General features: G+C 39.2%; 1 protein-coding gene across 1 annotated transcript in view; it reads right to left on the bottom strand.

Annotated features, from left to right (window-relative positions):
• Window positions 1-21,884, bottom strand: part of MFSD14A (major facilitator superfamily domain containing 14A) — a 46,943-nt gene that overhangs the window by 12,923 nt on the left and 12,136 nt on the right. The window contains exons 2-8 of the mRNA XM_018045816.1: window positions 17,813-17,908; window positions 7,704-7,766; window positions 6,854-6,981; window positions 4,880-4,994; window positions 2,124-2,342; window positions 1,742-1,855; window positions 942-1,013 (exon numbers count right to left, since the gene is read on the bottom strand). Of these exons, the coding sequence (XP_017901305.1) occupies window positions 942-1,013; window positions 1,742-1,855; window positions 2,124-2,342; window positions 4,880-4,994; window positions 6,854-6,981; window positions 7,704-7,766; window positions 17,813-17,908 (807 nt within the window). The remainder of the gene's footprint in view (window positions 1-941; window positions 1,014-1,741; window positions 1,856-2,123; window positions 2,343-4,879; window positions 4,995-6,853; window positions 6,982-7,703; window positions 7,767-17,812; window positions 17,909-21,884) is intronic.

The following is a 21,884-nucleotide window of genomic DNA, read 5'->3' as shown; positions in this document are numbered from 1 at the left end:
GTGTGTGTGTGAAAATCAAAGCCAAACAGGAAGAAAGGGGAGAGTCTTTTCCACCTTGGGGAAAGTATGGAACAGAGATAACACGAAGGTCAGGATGAAATATCTCCTAAGGAAATCCAGATTCTTGTGTTAATTAATACCTTATTTTTCAAACAACCACTGGCTCCCAACTGGGTTTCCAACATAAAAATACCTTCATGTCACTTCTCTGTTCAAAACGCTCCCATGGCTTCCTAGCTTCTTATCAAGCCTTATGGAGACCTGGAAGACCCCACACTAATCTGGTCCCTCTCCACCTCTTGGGTTTAATTCCCTGACACGCTCCCTTGTTCACTCCACCAGGGCCATCCTGTCCCCTGGCTGCTTTTTACACATCTAGGAATGGTCTCTCAGAGGTGCAGTGCTGTGCTGGTGGCTCAGAATTCTCCTCCTCCAGGTATTCTAGTGGATTGCTCCTCATTCCTTTGGGTCTCAGCTCAAATGTCACTTGTATCAGCAAAGCCTTCCCACTCTCCCATGGGAGAGTAAAATAACACCCTGCCCCTGGCCACGTGCTGCACCCCTTTTATACACTTTTTCTCTAGTTTTCATTACACCAGATATGTTTACACCGACACCTTTATTCATCTTCTTATCCCACAAGAATGCTAACTTTACAACAGCAGGGATTTAGTTAAGTTCACTGCTATATCACAAGAGCCTGACTCATGATAGGTATTCAATAAACATTTACTGAATTAATCATTCAACGGTAGAACAAGACTAACATAAAATTTCTGATTTTATGCAGGTGACTATATTCTAGTATAAATCGATACACTGTCTTTCTTGTTTACACATCATATGTTGATTAGTACGTGTCAATCAATACTACCTACACTAACAGAACTGTCATCTCTGAACCTTCAAACATCTCTCCCTCTAATGAGAAAGAAACTCACCTGTGCAATAATAGAAAGAATGCCAAGGACTGCTATAAATGCTGCAACACTTTCTGGTGAAAATTTCATTATCTAGAGGATTTCCAAAAAAGTAACGTTAATAAATACAAAAGCACAACAAATACCATACTAACATAACGACCTGTATATTAACATTAAATAGGCCAAGAAAAGAAAATGCAATTCATTCATAATCAGGGAACTACTCAAAGGAAGAATCTGGCATTCACTGAGAACCAAAATTATAACAAGATGATGAAAGTAACAGCTACTTAACTCAGATTAAGTTAAATTTAAATCCTGATCCCTTAATTTTGATTTCCTAAATTGGAGACTGCTATCAAGCATTTAAAATCTATTTTACAAATAAATATTGCACCACTTTGTAATTTTCATGCATATTGAAAAAGGCTTAATCTCTGCCAAGTAAGATTAGTGTCAAGGAGAAAAAAACTAACGCTCTCATTCTGGCTAGCTGCTTTATTAGTATATGCTGTAAATCACAAAGAGACTGTATGGGGCAGGTAAATGGATTAAAGCATTCCGTCACCTCTGTAAGGAACACATAAACTCAGACCACACACGTTGACAGGAAGATTATCTCTTTTTGCCTAAGCCAAGAGTCTTAATAGAAATGCATCAGTCACACTAACTAGGAAGTTAATTCTAGCGAACCATTATTTCTAAAATGATAGTCATTTTAAAAAGTCTCTATTCTTATAGCTCTCTCAAGATTAAATTTTTTTATTAAGGCACTAAACAATGAAAGAAAAGTCCACTTTAGTAGAAAAGAATTTTACCTGTCTGAGGTATAAAAAAAAGCTGGAATATTGGCCTGCCTCTGGTAAGTAGGAGAGAAACACGGTAATGCAGATGAGCAGCACGATGGAGTCTTGGCCCACCTTTTTTAAGGACTAGAACAAGAAAAAGACCAGTATAAGGTTTTATATCAAAACACTGAACTATGCTTAAGAACATGTATCATCTGGCAGTGTACATACAGACACCTAGTTGTCATTTTTTCCCCCCAGTTTATTCTCATCCTCCCCAAAACTATTCTGAAGTTTCCAAAGTAGTTTTAAAAATCCATCACGATGTTTTCCCCAAAGAAACATCCGTAACAAAACATTAATACTGCATTGAATCACACATTCATGTTTTTGCCAAAATGTATAAAGTTACCGCAAAGGGGTCAGCCTGTTCCCAGGAAATGGGTGCTCCCCACGACGCAGGCCGCATCTTCTCAGGTAATGACTCCGGCACAGCAACCAGGATAAAACAAATATCTAGCAAAGCTATCGCTGTCGCCAGGACCACCACCAAGCTGTCCCCATACACTCGTCCAAGATAAGCCCCAATTGCAGGGCTGGTTACCAGACTTGCAGCGAACGTTGCCGAAACCTGCAGCGAACCGGTATCAACAGAAAGAGACCAGTAAGGACACCCTGGCTCCTTGCACACCAGGGAGACACCGACTGATGTCAGTCCTCCTGCTGCTCCCTTTGCTCCTCCCTGTGTTGGTTTTCTCACACATTCTTCTTTTGCAGGAGGAGCAAAGAATTAGATTCTTAACTAGAAATATGTCATAACCTCTAAGATAGTGGCTTCAAACTTTCTTTTAAGCCTTGGCGCCCTCTGTTTAAATAAATCCTGCTGACAAAGTTATAAGTAAAAATAAATTTAAAAATAAATCAAAATTGTTTTAGTTGAAGAAGGGTTGGGAGCCTGGATTACTGTCCAAATACCCACCCTTACCCCAGCTGCCAGGCATGCTGGTCCCCAGGGTGCCTCCACAGTCCCATGGTGCTCTGTGGAAAGAGTCTAAAATGATACTCTATGGAAATTCAATGCCACTGGGACTTCTCCCCCAATACTAAAATTAAACGAATTTTTACTGGCTAAAATACAGCTGAAAGACTTTAAAGTTTATCTCTTCAGCAGTAACAGTGTTAAGCCACAACACAAAACTGAGCTTGGTCATCATTAGGTGGTAGGGTTAGGAAGAACGAGAGCTTTGATCCTTGATGCTGAGCACATCTCTAACCATGTCTCTCTCAAATTCTGAGGAAGTCCATACACGTCTGGTTGAAGATGCAGATCAAAGTAGAGAAGACACAGGTGGAGAAAAACTGCTAATCCCAGACATATCTGGCCTACTGGACAAAGTGTTCTGCAAACCAACAGTAGATGAGACAGCACGGTGGAGACAACAGTAGATAGAGACACACTCTTCAGAGGGCAGTTAGAAATTAACGTTGAAGGTCCAGGAGCTCCTGCTCACTACTCTGCGCTTTATCGTTTCTATGCTCTTTCTGACTTTTGCATGGAGCATTTAACCTGCACAGGAGTGCTTATTTATAGCTGCTTATTATTTCTTTAATATTTATTTGGCTGCACCGGTCTTAGCTGCAGCATGCGGGATTTTTAGTTGTAGCATGCAAACTTAGTTGTGGCATACAGGATTTAGAGTTCCCTCACCAGGGATCCAGTCTGGGCCCTCTGCACTGGAAGTGCAGGGTCTTGGGCACTGGACCACCTGGGGAAGTTCCTATAGCTATTTATTAATAATACACATTCAGGATAAGCAATTCAATTGTCAGTGGTCAACTATCTGACAAATATATAAAATGCTAATAACTATCAACATCTAGCTATCAACCCAAACATTCATCAACTAGTAAATGGCTAAACAAAATGTGGTATGTCCCACACCGTGGCATACTACACGACAATAAAAAGGAACTTCTGACATATGTATCAGCACAGAAAAACCTCCTAAGATTATGCTACGTGTAGACACAAAAGACTACATTTTACATTATTTCTTTCTATGAAATTTCTATTGAAAGCAAAACTACAGAGACAGAAAGTAGCTGCCTGAGGTCAGGGGTGAAGTGGGGATGGATGCCAGATGTGCCTAAGGGAACTATTCAGGATGATAGAGAGGCTTTAAAACTGGATTCTGGTAGGGACCTGGGCATAAGCAGAGCTCTGGCACTGAGCTGGGAAAGGGGCAACGGTTCTCACTGTGAAAGTCAATGAGGGATCTGGGAATATTCTCAGGATCACAGTGCAAAGGCAGAGGGAAAGGCCTAATCAGAGTGTAGGTTATTTCATGTCACTTCCCTTCTCAGTTCTCCCCACCTGGTGGCTGTTTGTTCCTGACCTAACAGAAGGAGGGCCACAAAGATCACCTTCACCTCTTCTATCTGCATCCATATAACTTTGAGAAGACTGAAGTTGTCATTTACTAGTTGTGCCTTTAAAACATGAAGCTTCCAGGCTGAAAATTATTAATTTCAAGGATTTAGCTAAGACAAAATAAATCACTTTAGCAAAAACAGAAACAATCTGGACTACGGCCACAAAACTGATTTATCTATCCACACAAAATGGATAATTTTAGAGTACATATGTGTGCATGCTCAGTCACGTCTGACTCTTTGTGACCCCATGGACTGTGGCCACTAGGCTCCTCTGTCCGTGGGATTTTCTAGGCAAGAATACCAGAGTGGGTTGCCATTTCCTCCTCCAGGGGATCTTCCCCACCCAGGGACTAAACTGGCATCTCTTCTGCCTCCTGTATTGAGCAGGCAGATTCTTTACCAACTGTGGCACCCGGGAAGCTGCTTAAAAACATCCCGGCTATTTCAGTCTTATTACATATTAAATAGTTCCTTTAGTAGTCTATTAAGAACTTTTATAAGGTAAAAATATTCCACTATAGTTTCAAATCTGACATGTCTGACAAATACTGAATGAAAAGAGCAGAACTTACATGGCTTTTGTGCTGAAAAAAAATTTTAATATAATCTAATGGATGATTTTTATAAAATGCATTTATGTAAAAATAATCTTGTAATGCAAAGGCTGTACTCCTTGTAATAAGAGACAATATGGGGTGTTTTTCAGCAGATAAAGGTATTAGACTAACATACCAGGCCATACGCCATACTTCTTTCATGTTCTTGGGTTATATCTGCTACATATGCAAATACCACGGAGAAAGTCACTGCAAAAACCCCAGAAACAGAGATAACAGCAAAGTACCACCTAGGATTAAAAGACAATTGACAAGAAAAGGTTAGAACAATTACCGTTACCTTGATCTACCTTCATTTCTATAAGTGAACTAATGTTAAGAACAGCTCATTTCAGTCAACAGCTAGTAGACAATTCATAGATTAATTCTTCTATAAATCATAAGCTCTAGATATTACGAAAACATTGGGCTAGAAGTGGGCCTTCAATAGCAGCTCAGCTACTGTGCAGGAATATTTAAAATTAGATAATGTTTTCAGGTCAATTTTTTACCCGACTGTTGGGTAAGTGGCTTTGTTCTTTTATTAAGTGGCTTTGTTGTTGTTTCTACTAAAAATAGCAATAAACTAGAGTTTACTGTACTTCATCTTATTTCCCATCACAGTACTACATAAAAAAACAAAATTTAGTAAATAAAACTGAGGGGGCAAGTTAGTTCCTCAGTTTCTATCACCTTAAGTTTATATATAAAAAACTAGATGTTTTTCCATAAGTTATCTTTAGCTCTTCAAATGTTGCCAAAACAAAGAATTCAGTTTCCATATATACAGAAGAAATCTGTATGGCAGTGTCCAATATAAATACTATAAAATGAACAAAAGCCATTTTAAAAAGCAAACTACATTTTGCTATTCATGATTCAAACATACCTTGCTGAGAATAAGAAGTTTCTGTTGTAATGATGACTTTCAGTTTTTTAAGTCAAGTATAATTACACTTCACTTTCAAAGTATCATGCCACCAGTACTTTACTGCTTACTAGATTTTTTTCTAACAGGCTGCTTTTCACAGCAAATAATCTGTTCATACGCTAGATTTGTTAGTAAGATTTCATTTACATGATTAGCATTCGTCAGGGGTTTGGCCTTTAGGGTAACATCTCACCTATGAGAAAGGAAGATCCTGCCCCATAAATACCCCTGGTTCTAGATACTCCATGGAAATACAGCCCATCTATGATGTAGAAGTAACTAACATTAACACTCAAGTGGCGAAGATGTTAGTCAAAGAATTAATACAGTTACCTACAACTAAACTGGGCTCTATTATCTTGGGAAAATTATTCTCATTGTGAGTTTTCTCTCCCTTCTTCCCCAGTGAAAGACTTTTGATTCTAATCAAGGTGGCCAAGAGCCCAGTCTCTCTTAACTAGGATGTGCCTGAAATCTGACCAAAAAGACACAAGCAGAGGTTGGGTGAAAATTCTAAAATTTCCTTAAAAGAAGGCGATGTGCTCTTCTTAAGCCACTCCTTCCACCTTGCTGCCTGAAGGTGACACGCTGGAACCATCCTGGACAGCAAGGTGACAGCAGAGCATGGCAGAGCATGAAGACGAGAAAAGTCTGGTTTCTAGGACCTGCCATATCAGCTCTGAGCTGCTCAGCTCCAGACTTCTTTCACATGGAGAGAGCAATTAGCAATGAGTTTCCCTGGTTTTAAGAAACTACTATTTGGGACTTAACTGATATATAACTAGGTCTCTTCCTAATTAATGCAGTTAATGATGATAAACTGCGTTTTGTTTTTTTTTTAAACAGTCTACTTAAGAAAATTAAAAGTTAGCAACTCTATCCAATCCCTAAAATATTGTTTTGAAATTTGGGCTATGAAATCCAAAAGCAGGTGAGCTAGTAGTCTACATGCTTTCTATAGTGGCAACAAGTTCAAAACATTTTATTACTTATTACTATATTTTTAATTAGCTGTATTATTCAGCTACTATATTTTATCTGTGTCAAAGAATAAATGTATTAGAAATATATATTCAAAACCTACATAAATAAGATGGAAAAAAGTGAAAGAAATGAGGGAAAATTCAGAAAATAATTAACAGTTAATATTTAATTGCTATAATCTGAATGTGTACATACCATGGGCTGATTTTCATTAGAGGAATTGGGGCACAGGTGAAAAATACTGTTAGCAGCAAGAAGGATTTTCGGCCCCAAACATCAGAAAGAGCACCAATAAGAGGAGCACTGAGGAATGACAACAAACCCTAAAAAAAAGTTAAATGAAGAAAATATATATACTGTGTATATTGATGAGACAAAAATAAATCATTTTAAAGAAGAATTTTAAACAAGTCTATTTCTAAAATTAGTACATCACCAAATTTTAGATAAGGAGCTTATTTCTTGTCTGTACATAACTGAAAATTCCCAAGACTGTCCAGAATCATCTGCAGGGCTTTGGTAGCACATTAAATACTAAGTGTTCTAATGAATTTTTTACTACAACTCTATACTAGCAATTCTAGAAGGAATATTATATGCTTATTTTCTGTTTATAAACCTATTGATCACAGGGAATCAACAGTAAAGAAAATGTAGAATAATCAATACCATAACGATATATTTCATATTCGTATATTTTTTAAATAGTTCTTTTCTCTTCAATATATATTCTTGTTGCTAGTTTACAAAAGTGCTCAGATCTCCATGATGAAAATGCCAACATATAAAACACAGGGGAATATGTTATGATGTGGCTTATCATTATTATACATAGTTGGCTATATCTGAGCCAAATCGATTTAGAACTCAGTTCATTTAAAAAGTGTTACGCAATCCCCTGAGGTATATACTCCAATGTAAAAATTAACACTTAGCAGATTGATCTAATAGCATAATGGACTGGCAGAATTACATATATGTAAGTGTATGCACACATGTTTGTGTACATGCATATACATATGTATATATACAGGACTGATCTTACCTTTACTCCTTGAATTAGGCCATTCATCAGAAATGTATGTTTAGGGAAGGTTTCATGTAATACCTAAAAAATAAAAACAAAATAAAAAGCTCACGCTACATTTTAGTCCTAGTAAAAGTTAAACTGCTCCTTCAGAATACAATCAAATTTTATTTCATATAATTTTTAGGTTTGTATGACACTACGAGTATGAGTAAATACTAATAATACTAAACATTTACATGGCATTTACTATATCACAAGGCATTAAACTGCACACTGTAGCACATTATCTCCTTTAATTCTTCATAGCAGCCCTATAGGAAAACTGATACATTCAGAGGTTAAATATCTTATCCAACATCACAGTAAGGCAGGAAGTCAAGCTTGAAGGTCCATGCTTTATTCACTATGCTATCCTGCTTCCTACATATAACTGACTGACAACTCCCTTTACAGGTAGGTGTATTATCTAAGATAGAAGACTAGGAGAATAAATAGAGAAATTTTAATTGCCAAAAGCAGACCTAGAGATAAAACTGGGCTTCCCAGGTGGCTCAGAAAGTAAATAATCGGCCTGTAATGCAGGAGACCTGGGTTCAATCCCTGGGTCAGGAAGATCCCCTGAGAAGGAAATAGCAACCCACTCCAGTCTTCTTGCCTAGACAATCTCATGGACAAGAGGAGCCTGGGGGGCTACAGTCCGTGGGATCACAAAGAGTCAGACATGACTGAGCAACAAAGCACACAACAATAAAATTAAGAAATATTTATTACTCAAAATCACTAACATGCAAAACATCACGTTTATGGTATTCATATATTTTGTGATTCTCAACAGAGGGTGATTTTGATCCCCAAAGGACACCTGGCAATGTCAGAAACATTTCTGTCACAACCTGAGGGATGGAGGAGGATGGCAGTGGAGAGGGAGAGGAAAGGTGTTACCGGCATCTATTAGGTAGAGGTTAGGAAGGCTGCTAAACATCCTACAACACACAAGTCAGCTCCCCTTGTCCCACCCTCCACGACAAATAATCATATGGCCCGAAATCTTAGTAGACTGGAAATCCTATTATTTGTTATTTATAGTAAAGACTCATGGATCTAAAGAAGGCGTCTGCAAACTTTTTCTGTGAAGGACCAGAGAGTAAATATTTTCAGTTTATTCTAACTCTGCAGGCCACACAGCCTCTGTCATAGATGCTCAACTCAATCGAAGCAGCCACAGACTATATGTAAATGAATAGGCATGGTGTTCCAATCAAACTTTATTTACAAAAAACCAGGCTAGCAGTATTTGCTCTGGCCATAGCTTCCCCAAACCTTTCATAACTCAAATCTGCTTTTCTTCCAGTTACTACTAATGGCCAGTTTTTTTAGGGACAAGAATGGGTTTGGTATTAGAAAGACTGAAGGACATAATGAATACCTACAAGAAATTTTATAATATGTTAAATCCTATTGATAACAGTTCACTTTGCAAGGCTATCTTTCATTCTAATCAATCTGGTCTCTTTACTGTTTTTAGAATGTTCCTGTGCTTTCCAAAATTCATACTTTTATACATGATATCCTGCCCATCTTAAATGTTTGTTCCCCTCTGTCATCGCAGTTCCGTCACTAAGTCATGTCCGACTCTTTGGAACCCCATGAATTACAGCAGGCCAGGCTTCTCTGTCCAGCACTATCTCCCTGAGTTTGCTCAAACTCATGTCCATTGAGTCAGTGATACCATCCAACCATCTCATCTTCTGTCACCCCCTTCTCTTGCCCTCAATTTTTCCCAGCATCAGGGTCTTTTCCAATGAGTCTTCCTCCAAATCTTCCACATTGCTACCAAACTTTCCTATCCAAAACAATCTATTTCTCCTTTAGGACCATATAATAGGCAATTACAACACTCTCACATACAGCTTTGTAAGGGGTTTCGCAGGTGGCACTAGAGGTAAAGAATCCATCTGCCAATGCAGGAGATACAGGAGATAAAGGTTGGATTCCTGGGTCAGGAAGATCCCCTGGAGAAGGAAATGGCCACCTACTCCAGTATTCTTGCCTGGAGAATCCCATGGACAGACGAGCCTAGCGGGCTTCAGTCCATGAGGTAGCAAAGAATTGGACACGACTGATGACTAACACTTCTGTGTTAGCTCGTTCTTATACTTTTTCTCTCTCAAGGTTATTTAATAAATATTTCTTTTCAATTATATTTCAAACTTATTCAGGACAGACAGGCACTATATCTACTATATATGCCTTGCATCTAATATATTTTTATCTCTTTTGGTACCTCAAAGATAGTGCCTTTATATAGTAACTGTTCACTAAACATTCATAATTAACAGGTTAAAAATTCTGCCTTCAAAATGACTTAATATAACATGCAAACTGACTTAACCAATTTAAAAAACAGAAACTATTTCTCAGAAAAAAATACTAAGCCATTTATACAGAAGAGATGTAGGCGGTCTGGAGTCCAGGGTCTTGCTCCTTAACACAGATTGTGCATCTAGCAGTTTGGAACATCAAATATTTCTAGAACCATCAATCCACTGAAAAAGTGAAGCCACTTCTTAGCATTACAGATCCTACTGTCGTTAATTCTTTTAACCTAAATGTATATTATTCAGTCAACCAACAATCACTATTTGAACACCATTATGAACCAACCATATAGTCATAACCTCTCAAAGTGTTAAGATTACAGTTCTTAAAAGTATTTGCCAGTATAAAATTCTCCTATGTAATTAACATACATCCCCTTCATGGAGACTTCACCATCCTCTCCTGCAGAGGCCCGCCACATAGAACATAGCTTTTGTTCTTTGACTGTATTCTGTGTTCTTCGACTGTATTCTAGAACAATGCTCTATAAGCTCTATGAGCTTCAAACTCAAAGATAACTGCAAACACATGAAAATATTTTTTTAATTCTTCTAACTTCACCTTGCTTTTTAAAACAAAGGCTATTATAAATCCAAAACCAAATATTTATTATAACTAACACATCTTAAGTTTGGTTATTTGTTAAATGAGTTAATTCAAAGAGTATCATTGAAAACTGAAATACTTAAGCTCTGTAATTTTTGAGAGTTGTGTATGGGAAGAGAGATGAACATAAAATACAAATAAACTCACTTATATCTTCACTCTCATCTTCTGTTTTTAGATGTACATAAGAGCTGTTCCAGCAGGCACCATTTATGATCAGTTTCAAAACTCGTGAGGCAGAAGTAAACGATGTTTAAAGGTTAACGGATTTTTGGGAAAAAGAACAAAGTGCTACAGCTTGGTGCCTTCTACCCCAGAACTCACTTCTCCCCACATCCCAACACTGGGGAGAGCAGGAGTCCAGAGCAGAGCAAAGAGGACTGCTAATGAAGTCAACAGCAAAAAATTGCAAAGAAAGTCTCAAAATGAGCAAAATCTTTTTTAAAAGCCCACACTGAATTACTATATTGGTTCTTAATTAGTGATGTATACTAGATATATGAGAATCACTTCTAAAAAATACATATGCCTGAGCCTACCCCTGGTCATGAGTAGCAAGCCCAGGAGACGGTGAAGGACAGGGAAGCCTGGCATGCTGCAGTCCATGGGGTCTTGACTGAGCGACTGAACAACATTGTAAAAGCTGAAATCTTTACCTCCAATTGGCCAATCTGTCTCACTGAGGCTGGTAAAGCATAACCTGAAGCTAAAATTGCCTAACTGAAGGGTGCCTGGAGGGATAAACAGGACTTCAGGAGAACTTGCCTGTCCTGTCACGCTTATATATTGCTTAAGGGTTACAACAGGCACATATTATGTTACTGATTATTAAAAAAGTAACATATAGTTAATTCCCTGGTGGTCTATTGGTTGGAATTCTGCGTTTTCCATTGCAGGGAGCACAGATAGGATCCCTCAAGCTGTGTCATGGCAAAAAAAGAAAGTAACATACATTGATAAAATATATAGAGGTTTGTGTATATATAGATTTCTCATGTACAATTTCTTCAGCGATATTTCAAAGATTCTTGGAGTTCCAAGGCCCAAAGGCCAAAACACCAGGAAAGATTCAATACCTGGAGTTTAACAATCGCTGCCAATGGTGGCTCAGACGGTAAAGCGTCTGCCTGCAATGTGGGAGACCTGGGTTCGATTCCTGGGTCGGGAAGATCCCGTGGAGAAGGAAATGGCAATCCACTCCAGCACTCTTGCCTGGAAAATCCCATGGACGGAGGAGCCTGGCAGACTACAGTCCACAGGGTCACAAAGAGTCAGACACGACTGAGCGACTTCACTCACTCACTCAGTCTCTACAACTCAATCTTTAGTTTGCCTAAATCTCTTCAGCCAAGGTTTTCCCCATCAAACAACTAAAAAACAAAGAGCATAAAAACCGCCTATTTAAAAAAATGTATATACATTAAAGATGAAAGAAGAATTAGAAAGATAAAACTCTGAACTTAACAGTCAATAATATTTGAAATTTATTTTTTCTGAGAGAATGGTTGATTTAAAAAAATAAAGTAAAAAATTGAAAAAGGTAAAGAATTATGACTATGACAATATGGACAACTGTCCCACGAAACCGCAACTCATCATTTCACCATCTTAAAAAAGTCAAATATGAAAAACCAGTAACTATTACGATAATGATGGGGGTGGAGAGAAGTCTTTTGATGAAATAACTGGCACCAATGTTAGAGCAATAATTCTGAGAAGTATATTTATGCTGGCAAAGGAAAAAAATAATTCATTAAGTCTCAAAATAGCACTTTTCATTTGCCTGACCGAATTCAAAAAAGTGAAAGAAAGGGAAAGCAACAGGAAAATCAAAATCAAAGATACTTTCCATGTTTTAATTAACAAAAATAGTTAAGAATATACTAGCACAAAGTTTTCCCATAGCTACAAAAAAACAAGTTATATTAAATAACTGGACTTCTTTTCTTCCTTGTTCTTAAAGAAGACAATCTCTTTCTAATTAGAAAAGAAATGATATCAAAACTGGACAAAAAGTTGAGATATTGAAAAAAATATAGACCAGAAATGAATTTAAAAAATAGCTACATAAATTATGGGATCATTGCAAGAAACGTGTTTTCAGCGGCTTGCATAGTTTAGCCAATATTTAAATCTCTCTACTTAGCTAGTGGTTGGGCTGCCAATAACCTCAACTACCTAAAACATGGGTGTGAACCACTTACTGCTAGTGTTCTCCAAGACTGAGAACTGGAACAAAACAAGCTGCTTAACTCTCGTAATCCTTAATTTCCTCATTTGTATTACTGAAACCAAGCAGGACAGTGTACAGGCTCCTGGACCTGGGGAGCTTTTCTGTTCAGTCTTCATGACCTTTCCTGAGTTCCAAAGGGCGAATTCAAACAGTTGCCAATCCAGGAAGGGAAGGGATGCAGCGTTAAGGGGCCAAAAACCAGAAAACAATAGTAAGCCTTGGAGCAGGGTTCTGGTTCCAAATCAGTAATAACATCTTTAAGCTCTTTTATAGATACACAAATTAATATCTTTAAGCTCTTTTATAGATTTGAAATGAAGTTGCTCAGTGTGTCTGACTTTTTGCGAGAGCATGCACTGTAGTCTACCAAGCTCCTCCGTCCATGAGATTTTCCAGGAAAGAATACTGGAGTGGGTTGCCATTTCCTTCTCCAGATCTTCCTGACCCCAGGAACTGAACCCGGGTCTCCCTCATTGTAGGCAGACGCTTTACTGTCTGAGCCACCAGGGAAGTCATTTTATAGATTTAAAACCCAACAAATGGAAGATGTCAGCATTCTCCATAGCACAGACCACCTGAGGCCAGACAAAAGGAACCCGATAAACTCATCAAGAAACTTACCCTGGATGAGATTAAAGGAGTACAGGTCCTAATGTTATCAGCAACCCCACCCTTGAGCTATTGCTGCCTAACTCTTCATTAAATCCTCCTTGGCTGGAATTACAGTTTTTGAGGCCAGAAGCCCACTATGTCCCTCTCTGCCTGGCAAAGAAATGAAGCTTTTCTTTTCTAATTCAATCAAAACCCTCTCTCTTGAGATTTGATTTGGCATGTAAGAAGGCTGAGTTTTTGGCATCAATATGAGGCTAATTCCTCATTGATGAAGTAGTTTTAATGATTCAGGTCAGTTCAGTTCTCTGTAAGTCCAACTCTCTGCGACCCCATGGACTACAGCACACCAGGCTTCCCTGTCCATCACAAACTCCTGGAGCTTGCTCAAACTCATGTCCATCGAGTTCGTGACGCCACCCAACCATCTCATCCTCTGTCATCCCCTTCTTTTCCTGCCTTCAATCTTTCCCAGCATCAGGGTCTTTTCCAATGGGTCAGTTCTTTGCATCAGATGCCTAAAGTATTGGAGCTTCAGCTTTAGCATCAGTCCTAATGTATATTCAGGACTGATTTCCTTTAGGATGGACTGGTTTGATCTCCTTGCAGTCCAAGGGACTCTTTTCCAACACCACAGTTTAAAAGCATCAATTCTTCAGTGCTCAGCTTTCTTAATGGTCCAACTGTCATATCCATACATGCCTACTGGAAAAACCAGAGCTTTGACTACATGAACCTTTGTTGGCAAAGTAGTATCTCTGCTTTTTAATATACTGTCTAGATGGTCATAGCTTTCCTTCCAAGGAGCAAGCATCTTTTAATTTCACGGCTGCAGTCACCAAGTGCAGTGATTTTGGAGCCCAAGAAAATAAGTCTGTCACTGTTTCCATTGTTTCCCTATTTGCCATGAAGTGATGGGACTGAATGCCATTATCTTAGCTTTTTGAATGTTGAGTTTCAATCCAGCTTTTTCATTCTCCTCCTTTACTTTCATCAAGAGGCTCTTTCTGCCATAAGGGTAGTGTCATCTGTGTATCTGAGGTTATTGATATTTCTCCTGGCAATCTTGATTCCAGCTTGTGCTTCATCCAGTTCAGCATTTTGCATGATGTACTCTGCATATAAAGTTAAACAAGTAGGTTGACAGTATACAGCCTTGATGTACTCCTTTCCCAATTTGGAACCAGTCTGCTGTTCCATGCCTAGTTCTAACTGTTGCTTCTTGACCTGCATACAGATTTCTCAGGAGGCAGGTCAGGTGGTCTGGTACTCCCATTCTCTCTTTCAGAATTTTCCAGTTTATTGTGATCCACACAGTCAAAGGCTTGGCGTAGTCAATAAAGCAGAAGTAGATGTCTTCCTGGAACTCTCTTGCTTTTTCGATGATCCAATAGATGTTGGCAATTTGATTTCTGGTTTCTCTGGCTTTTCTAAATCCAGCTTGAACATCTGAAGTTCTCGGTTCACGTACTGTTGAAGCCTCGCTTGGAGAATTTTGAGCATTATTTTATCAGCGTGTGAGATGAGTGCAACTGTGTGGTAGTTTGAACATTCTTTGGCATTGCCTTTCTTTAGGATTGGAATGAAAACTGACCTTTTCCAGTCCTGTGGCCATTGGTGAGTTTTCCAAATTTGTTGGCATATTCAATGCAGCACTTTCACAGCATCATCTTTTAGGATTTGAAATAAATCAGTTGGAATTCCAGCACCCCCACTAGGTTTGTTCGTAGTGAGGCTTCCTAAGGTCCACTTGACTTCACATTCCAGGATGTCTAGCTCTAGGTGAGTGATCACACCATCATGGTTATCTGGGTCATTAAGATCTTTTTTGTATAGTTTTTCTGTGTATTCTTGCCACCTCGTCTTAATATCTTCTGCTTCTGTTAGGTCCATACTGTTTCTGTCCTTTATTGTTCCCATCTCAACATGAAATTTCTTCCCTTGGTATCTCTAATTTTCTTGAAGAAATCTCTAGTCTTTCCCATTCTATTGTTTTCCTCTATTTCTTTGCATTGATCACTGATGAAGGCTTTATCTTTCCTTGCTATCCTTTGGAACTCAGCACTCAGATGGGTATATCTTTCCTTTTCTCCTTTGCCTTTCACTTCTCTTCTCTTGACGGCTATTTGTAAGGCCTCCTTAGACAACCATTTTGCCTTTTTGCATTTCTTTTTCTTGGGGATGGTCTTGATCACTGCCTCCTGTACAATTTCACAAACCTCCATCCACAGTTCTTCAGGCAGTCTGCCTATCAGATCTAATCCCTTGAATCTATTTCTCACTTACATGGCATAATTGTAAGGGATTTGGTTTAGGTCATACCTGAATGGCCTAGTGGTTTTCCCTATTTTCTTCAATCTAAGTCTGAATTTTGCAATGAGGAGGTTCCTGATCTGAGCTACAGGCAGCTCCTGGTCTTGTTTTTGCTGACTGTGTAGAGCTTCGCCATCTTCAGCTGCAAAGAAATCCTTTAAGGCTTAATAATAATAATGTATTTATAGTGCTTAAGACTGTGCCTGGACTCATCATAATATAAATATATACAAACTGTTTGCTATTGCAAAGCTCAAGTCCTTTACACTGTGAGACTAAACACCAGCCAGAGAGATTGATATGTTAAATTGGTAGATTATAAATAAGCACACTGAAATATTAGAAAGCTAATATAGTACAGTGGATGAGAATCTAATTGCCAATGCAGGGGACATGGGTTTGATCTGTAGCCTGGGAAGATTCCACAGGCCGTGGAGCAACCAAGCCTGTGTGCCACAACTACGATCCCCTGCTCTAGAGCCCTCGAACAGCAACTACTTAAGTCTATATATCTAGAGCCTGCGCTCCGTAGCAAGAGAAGCCACCAAAATGGGAAGCCCAGGCACCACAACCAAGAGTAGCCCCTGCTCGCCACAACCAGAGAAAGCCCGCGCATAGCAACGAAGACCCAGTGCAACCAAATAAATAAACATTTAAACACTGTGAGAGCACAGTTATTATAGCACCCCAGTAGCACTTGACATCAGGTTATTACAGTATAACGTAGATACAAATGTCATAATGAACCTGCATCATATGATGAAGCTTCAAATCAGTGCTCATGGATTATGACAGCAGGAAATGTGTAAATTATTTGAAAAATTCCCATCAGAAATTATTAAATTTTTAAAAAGCCAGACATTTAAATGTCACATATCAATTATTTTGAAAATTCACTTATGTAAAACTGATCACCCATTACAGGTAAATGAGTTGTTTCCTTTCTAAAAAAGAAAGGATTTCAAAACATAACCAAATCACAATTCTTAAAATTATATGCCAGGGAACTGTCATTCATTCAGGGAACTGTCATAACTTGCAAAGCATGGTTTATTACAAAAGGAATTATATTTGAGATTTCATTTTCTTTTGAAACTTATTTTAGCAGTATTTGTAAATATGCCTTGTATATTCAAAATGACTATTAGACATCAGCGTTTTATGTAGATACAGTAATGATTATGTAACCATATAATAAATATGTCAAGAAATACAGAACATAAATTTTCTTAGACTAGTTTAAACTATCTATATATATGATCATTCAATTTATTTATAATAAACTTTTTATAAAAGTCTTTTTTGGATATCCACACACAAGCTCATGAAAATATAAGAAAGTATCTCTTTAAAGCATCTTGAAATCTGTTCTTCTGGGATTTGACAAGCTGTGATTACACTTTTCAAGATGCACAGAGTTCGCCTGTAACTACTTCTTCCTGCATTCCATTCCTCTCCTCTATACTGATAGGAGAAAACTAGCTATTACCTAAGATGTTCAGTCTTACAGAGAGGTCTTTTCTAAGATTCTGAACCAGGGACTATTTGAGCAAAATCAGCTTAGGGATATAGAAAAAATGACCTCCCTAGATGGTCACCTCTAGATACCTGGCCTAAACTGAAAAACTTATATTTCGAAAATGTAACTAGAGAAATGAATTTCAAAATGATAATGCTGATTGATTCAGGGCTAGACATCATTTCCTAAGCCTGTATAAGAATCGTTTCCACTCTACGCAGAGTGGTGACAGCCCCCGCTTAAATTTGTCCAGTATTCATCAGAACAATCACACCCACCTAAGCCCTATCAAAAGTAAGGGAGAAGTGGAAAAGACAACTAAAGCAGTAAAATTCAGTACACTAAAGGGCTGACGACACTGGTGGGAGAATTAACCTCGGAAAGGTAAAAAAGCCATTCCCCACCCACCAAGTTGAAGAGAAAAGATTTTAAAGCCAGTGAAAAATAAGTTAAAGGATTACTTACCACCAAGGTGGGTGCTGTCAATAATCCCCAAGCGAAAAACTCCAAAAAGATGACGATAACTGCATGATAAACACTAGGAGAACCTATTCCTTGAGGCTACAAAAACAAAGAGTTTGAAAAGTTAACAGCGTACTCCAGAATTACCAACAGTATTGACAACAGTCGACAAATATCCACGGAGAACATACATGCAATAGATACTCTGCCAAACATCAGGACAGTTCCCTGTCCCTGTCCTCAAGATGATGGAGGCATACAAAGAAACAAAGAAATACATTATGTAAATACCATTTGCAATGGGAACAGGAAGTCCGGGGTTGTGGGGGGGATGTCAGAACACCAGGAGGAGGCTGAAAGAATGGAAAGGAGGTAGGTGAGGAGCAGGAGAGGGCACGAGGATAGCAGTGGTCAGGGAAGCTTCTTGTGCAGTGGTGGTAATGGCTGAGAGCAGGAATCACAGGACTCTACACCCAGAGCACGGGCTGCGTGCTCAGAGTACTGAGAGACGAGCTAGAGGCACACAGGGCTAACTTCCAGGCTAAGGAATCTGCTCAATTCTGAAGGCAACGGGGAGCCACTAAAAGATGTTAAGTAAGGCTCATGATCAGATGAAAGTTTTAACAAAATATCATCCTGGCTAAGGTATAACAGATAGATTAAAAGGGGGAAAAACTAAGGAAAGTTACGAGACTACTGCACTGATTGCAGAACATAAATGAATTATGTTGCAAGAATCTTAACAGATACCAACATGATTCAAAAGCAGAAAAGTTCTGAGCAGTATGTGAGATCTAGGGTTTGATACACACAAGAAAGACAATACAAAATCAACTTTACACTTTAGTTCAGTTGCTCAGTCATGTCCAACTCTTCGACCACATGGACTGCAGCACACCAGGCTTCCCTGTCCATCACAAACTCCTGGAGCTTGCTCAAACTCATGTCCATCGAGTTCGTGACGCCACCCAACCATCTCATCCTCTGTCGTCCCCTTCTTTTCCAGCCTTCAATCTTTCCCAGCATCAGGGTCTTTTCCAATGGGTCAGTTCTTTGCATCAGATGCCTAAAGTATTGGAGCTTCAGCTTTAGCATCAGTCCTTCCAATGAATATTCAGGACTGATTTCCTTCAGGATGGACTGGTTGGATCTCCTGGCAGTCCAAGGGACTATTCTCCAACACCACAGTTCAAAAGCATCAATTCTTCAGTGCTCAGCTTTTTTAATGGTTCAGCTCTCACATCCATACCTGCCTACTGGATAAACCACAGCTTTGACTACATGGACCTTTGTTGGCAAAGTAATGTCTCTGCTTTTCAATATGCTGTCTAGATGGTCATAGCTTTTCTTCCAAGGAGCAAGTGTCTTTTAAATTCATGGCTGCAATCACCATCCGCAGTGATCTTGGAGAAAATAAGTCTGTCGCTGTTTTCATTGTTTCCCTGTCTATTTGCCATGAAGTGATGGGACTGAATGCCATTATCTTAGCTTTTTGAATGTAGAGTTTCAGTCGTCCAGCTTTTTCACTCTCCTCCTTTACTTTCAAGAGGCTCTTTCATTCCTCTTCACTTTCTGCCATAAGGGTGGTATCATCTGCGTATCTGAGGTCATTGATATTTCTTCCGGCAATCTTGATTCCAGCTTGTGCTTCATCCAGTTCAGCATTTTGCATGATATACTCTGCATATAAAGTTAAACAAGTAGGTTGATGGTATACAGCCTTGATGTACTCCTTTCCCAATTTGGAACCAGTCTGCTGTTCCATGTCCAGTTCTAACTGTTGCTTCCTGACCTGCATACAGATTTCTCAGGAGGCAAGTCAGGTGGTCTGGTACTCCCATCTCTTTCAGAATTTTCCACAGTTTGTTGTGATCCCCACAGTCAAAGGCTTGGCATAGTCAATAAAGCAGAAGTAGATGTTTTCCTGGAACTCTCTTGCTTTTGCAATGATCCAATGGATGTTGGCAATTTGACTTCTGGTTTCTCTGGCTTTTCTAAATCCAGCTTGAACATCTGAAGTTCTCGGTTCACGTACTGTTGAAGCCTCACTTGGAGCATTTTGAGCATTACTTTACTAGTGTGTGAGATGAGTGCAACTGTGTGGTAGTTTGAACATTCTTTGGCATTGCCTTTCTTTGGGACTGGAATGAAAACTGACTTTTTCCAGTCCTGTGGCCACTGCTGAGTTTTCCAAATTTGGTGACATATTGAATGCAGCACTTTCACAGCATCATCTTTTAGGATTTGAAATAAATCAGTTGGAATTAGAGCACCCCCACTAGCTTTCTTCATAGTGATGCTTCCTAAGGTCCACTTGACTTCGCACTCTAGGATGTCCAGCTCTAGATGAGTGATCACACCATCATGGTTATCTGGGTCATTAAGATATTTTTTATATAGTTCTTCTGTGTATTCTTGCCAGCTCTTCTTACTATCTTCTGCTTCTGTTACGTCCATACAGTTTCTGTCCTTTATTGTGTCCATCTTTGCATGAAATGTTCCCTTGGTATCTCTAATTTTCTTGAAGAAATCTCTAGTCTTTCCCATTCTATTGTTTTCCTCTATTTCTTTGCACTGATCACTGATGAAGGCTTTCTTCTCTCTCCTTGTTATTCTTTGGAGTTCTGCATTTAGATGAGTGTATCTTTCCTTTTCTTCTTTGCCTGTTGCTTCTGCTAGCAGTATCTTTCACTGCTGCTTACAGGTATCTTATGGATTACTTCAGGCTTCCCTAGTGGCTCAGTGGTAAAGAATCTGCCTGTCAATGCAGAAGAAAACAGTTTGATCCCTGATCTGTGAAGATCCCACATGCTGTGAAGCGGCTAAGCCCATGTCTCTCAAATACCGAGTGTGTTCTCCGGAGCCCAGGAGCCACAACTGCTGAAGCCTGCATGCCCTAAAGCCCATGCTCCACAACAAGAAAAGCTACTGCGACAAGAAACCTGTCAACTGCAACTAGAGAGTAGCCCCTGTCATAGCAACTAGAGAAAAGCTTGCACAGCAACTAAGACTCAGCACAGCCAAAAATAAGTAAATAAAATCATATTTAAAAAATTACTTCAATTGTTGGATTTTTGATTTCTAAAGACAATACTAAATTGATAGAAAAGCAAATGACCTGTAACATTAACTCTGTCTCCATTGACAAGTTTGTGTAACAGAAAAACAAGTTTAATCAATACACATAACAATCTCATACTTAGGTTTTAAAAATACATTTGTTAGAGAAAACACTGACTGACACCAGCCACCGTGGCCAGGCAAGATAGCAGTCACTTGCATAAGTTGTCTTAACAAAGAGGTCCTGGTAAGGAATGCAAACTAACAAGTTATCACCAATCAAAAGAATTTGCAAGAAGTCAAAAGAAGAGCAGAGACACCAGCCCCTGTGTCCTACCAACCTGCGAGTCCTTCTCACTAGAATCCACCTTGGCTGAGCGATGCATGAACCACCAGGAAGGACCCTGAGTCAGAATGACTGGCCAGTCAAAGTGAAGTCGCTCAGTTGTGCCCAACTCTTTGCAACCCCATTGACAGTGGCCTGCACCAAGCTTCTCTGTCCATGGGATTTTCCAGGCAAGAGTACTGGAGTGGGTTGCCTTTTCTTTCTCCAGGGAATCTTCCTGACCCAGGGATCCAACCCAGGTGTCCCACATTGTAGACAGACGCTTTACCATCTGAGCCACCAGGGAAGTCCTGATGACCCGAAAACAAACCCCATCACCATAACTACCCAAGACTGAGAGCCAGGTGGCAAAGCAATCTTCTTGGGCTCTCGGACCCTGCTGGTCTCTGCCTAGGCACCCCTTCCCAATAAAGTCTCCTACTTTGTCACCACGTGTGTCTCCTCAGACGATTCATTTCCAGTGTTAGACAAGAACATACACTCTTGGACCCTGACAGGGTTCCTCTTCCTGCAACATATTCAACATACTCAGTCTTATGTGTAAAATATTAACACTGTTTGGATTTCTCTGAACACTAAAAATGGTGCTACATCATTTGAAAAAAGTAGATGTCTCTCCCAACCTGCAGAATTTAGGTACCTGGAAACTTCCTTAGTAGAACCTGCAGC

This window comes from Capra hircus, chromosome 3, assembly GCF_001704415.2.
Source record: "Capra hircus breed San Clemente chromosome 3, ASM170441v1, whole genome shotgun sequence".
NCBI classification, from domain to species: Eukaryota; Metazoa; Chordata; class Mammalia; order Artiodactyla; family Bovidae; genus Capra; species Capra hircus.
Note: the sequence above shows the minus strand (reverse complement) of the source record. Positions and strands in the feature narration are given on the sequence as shown.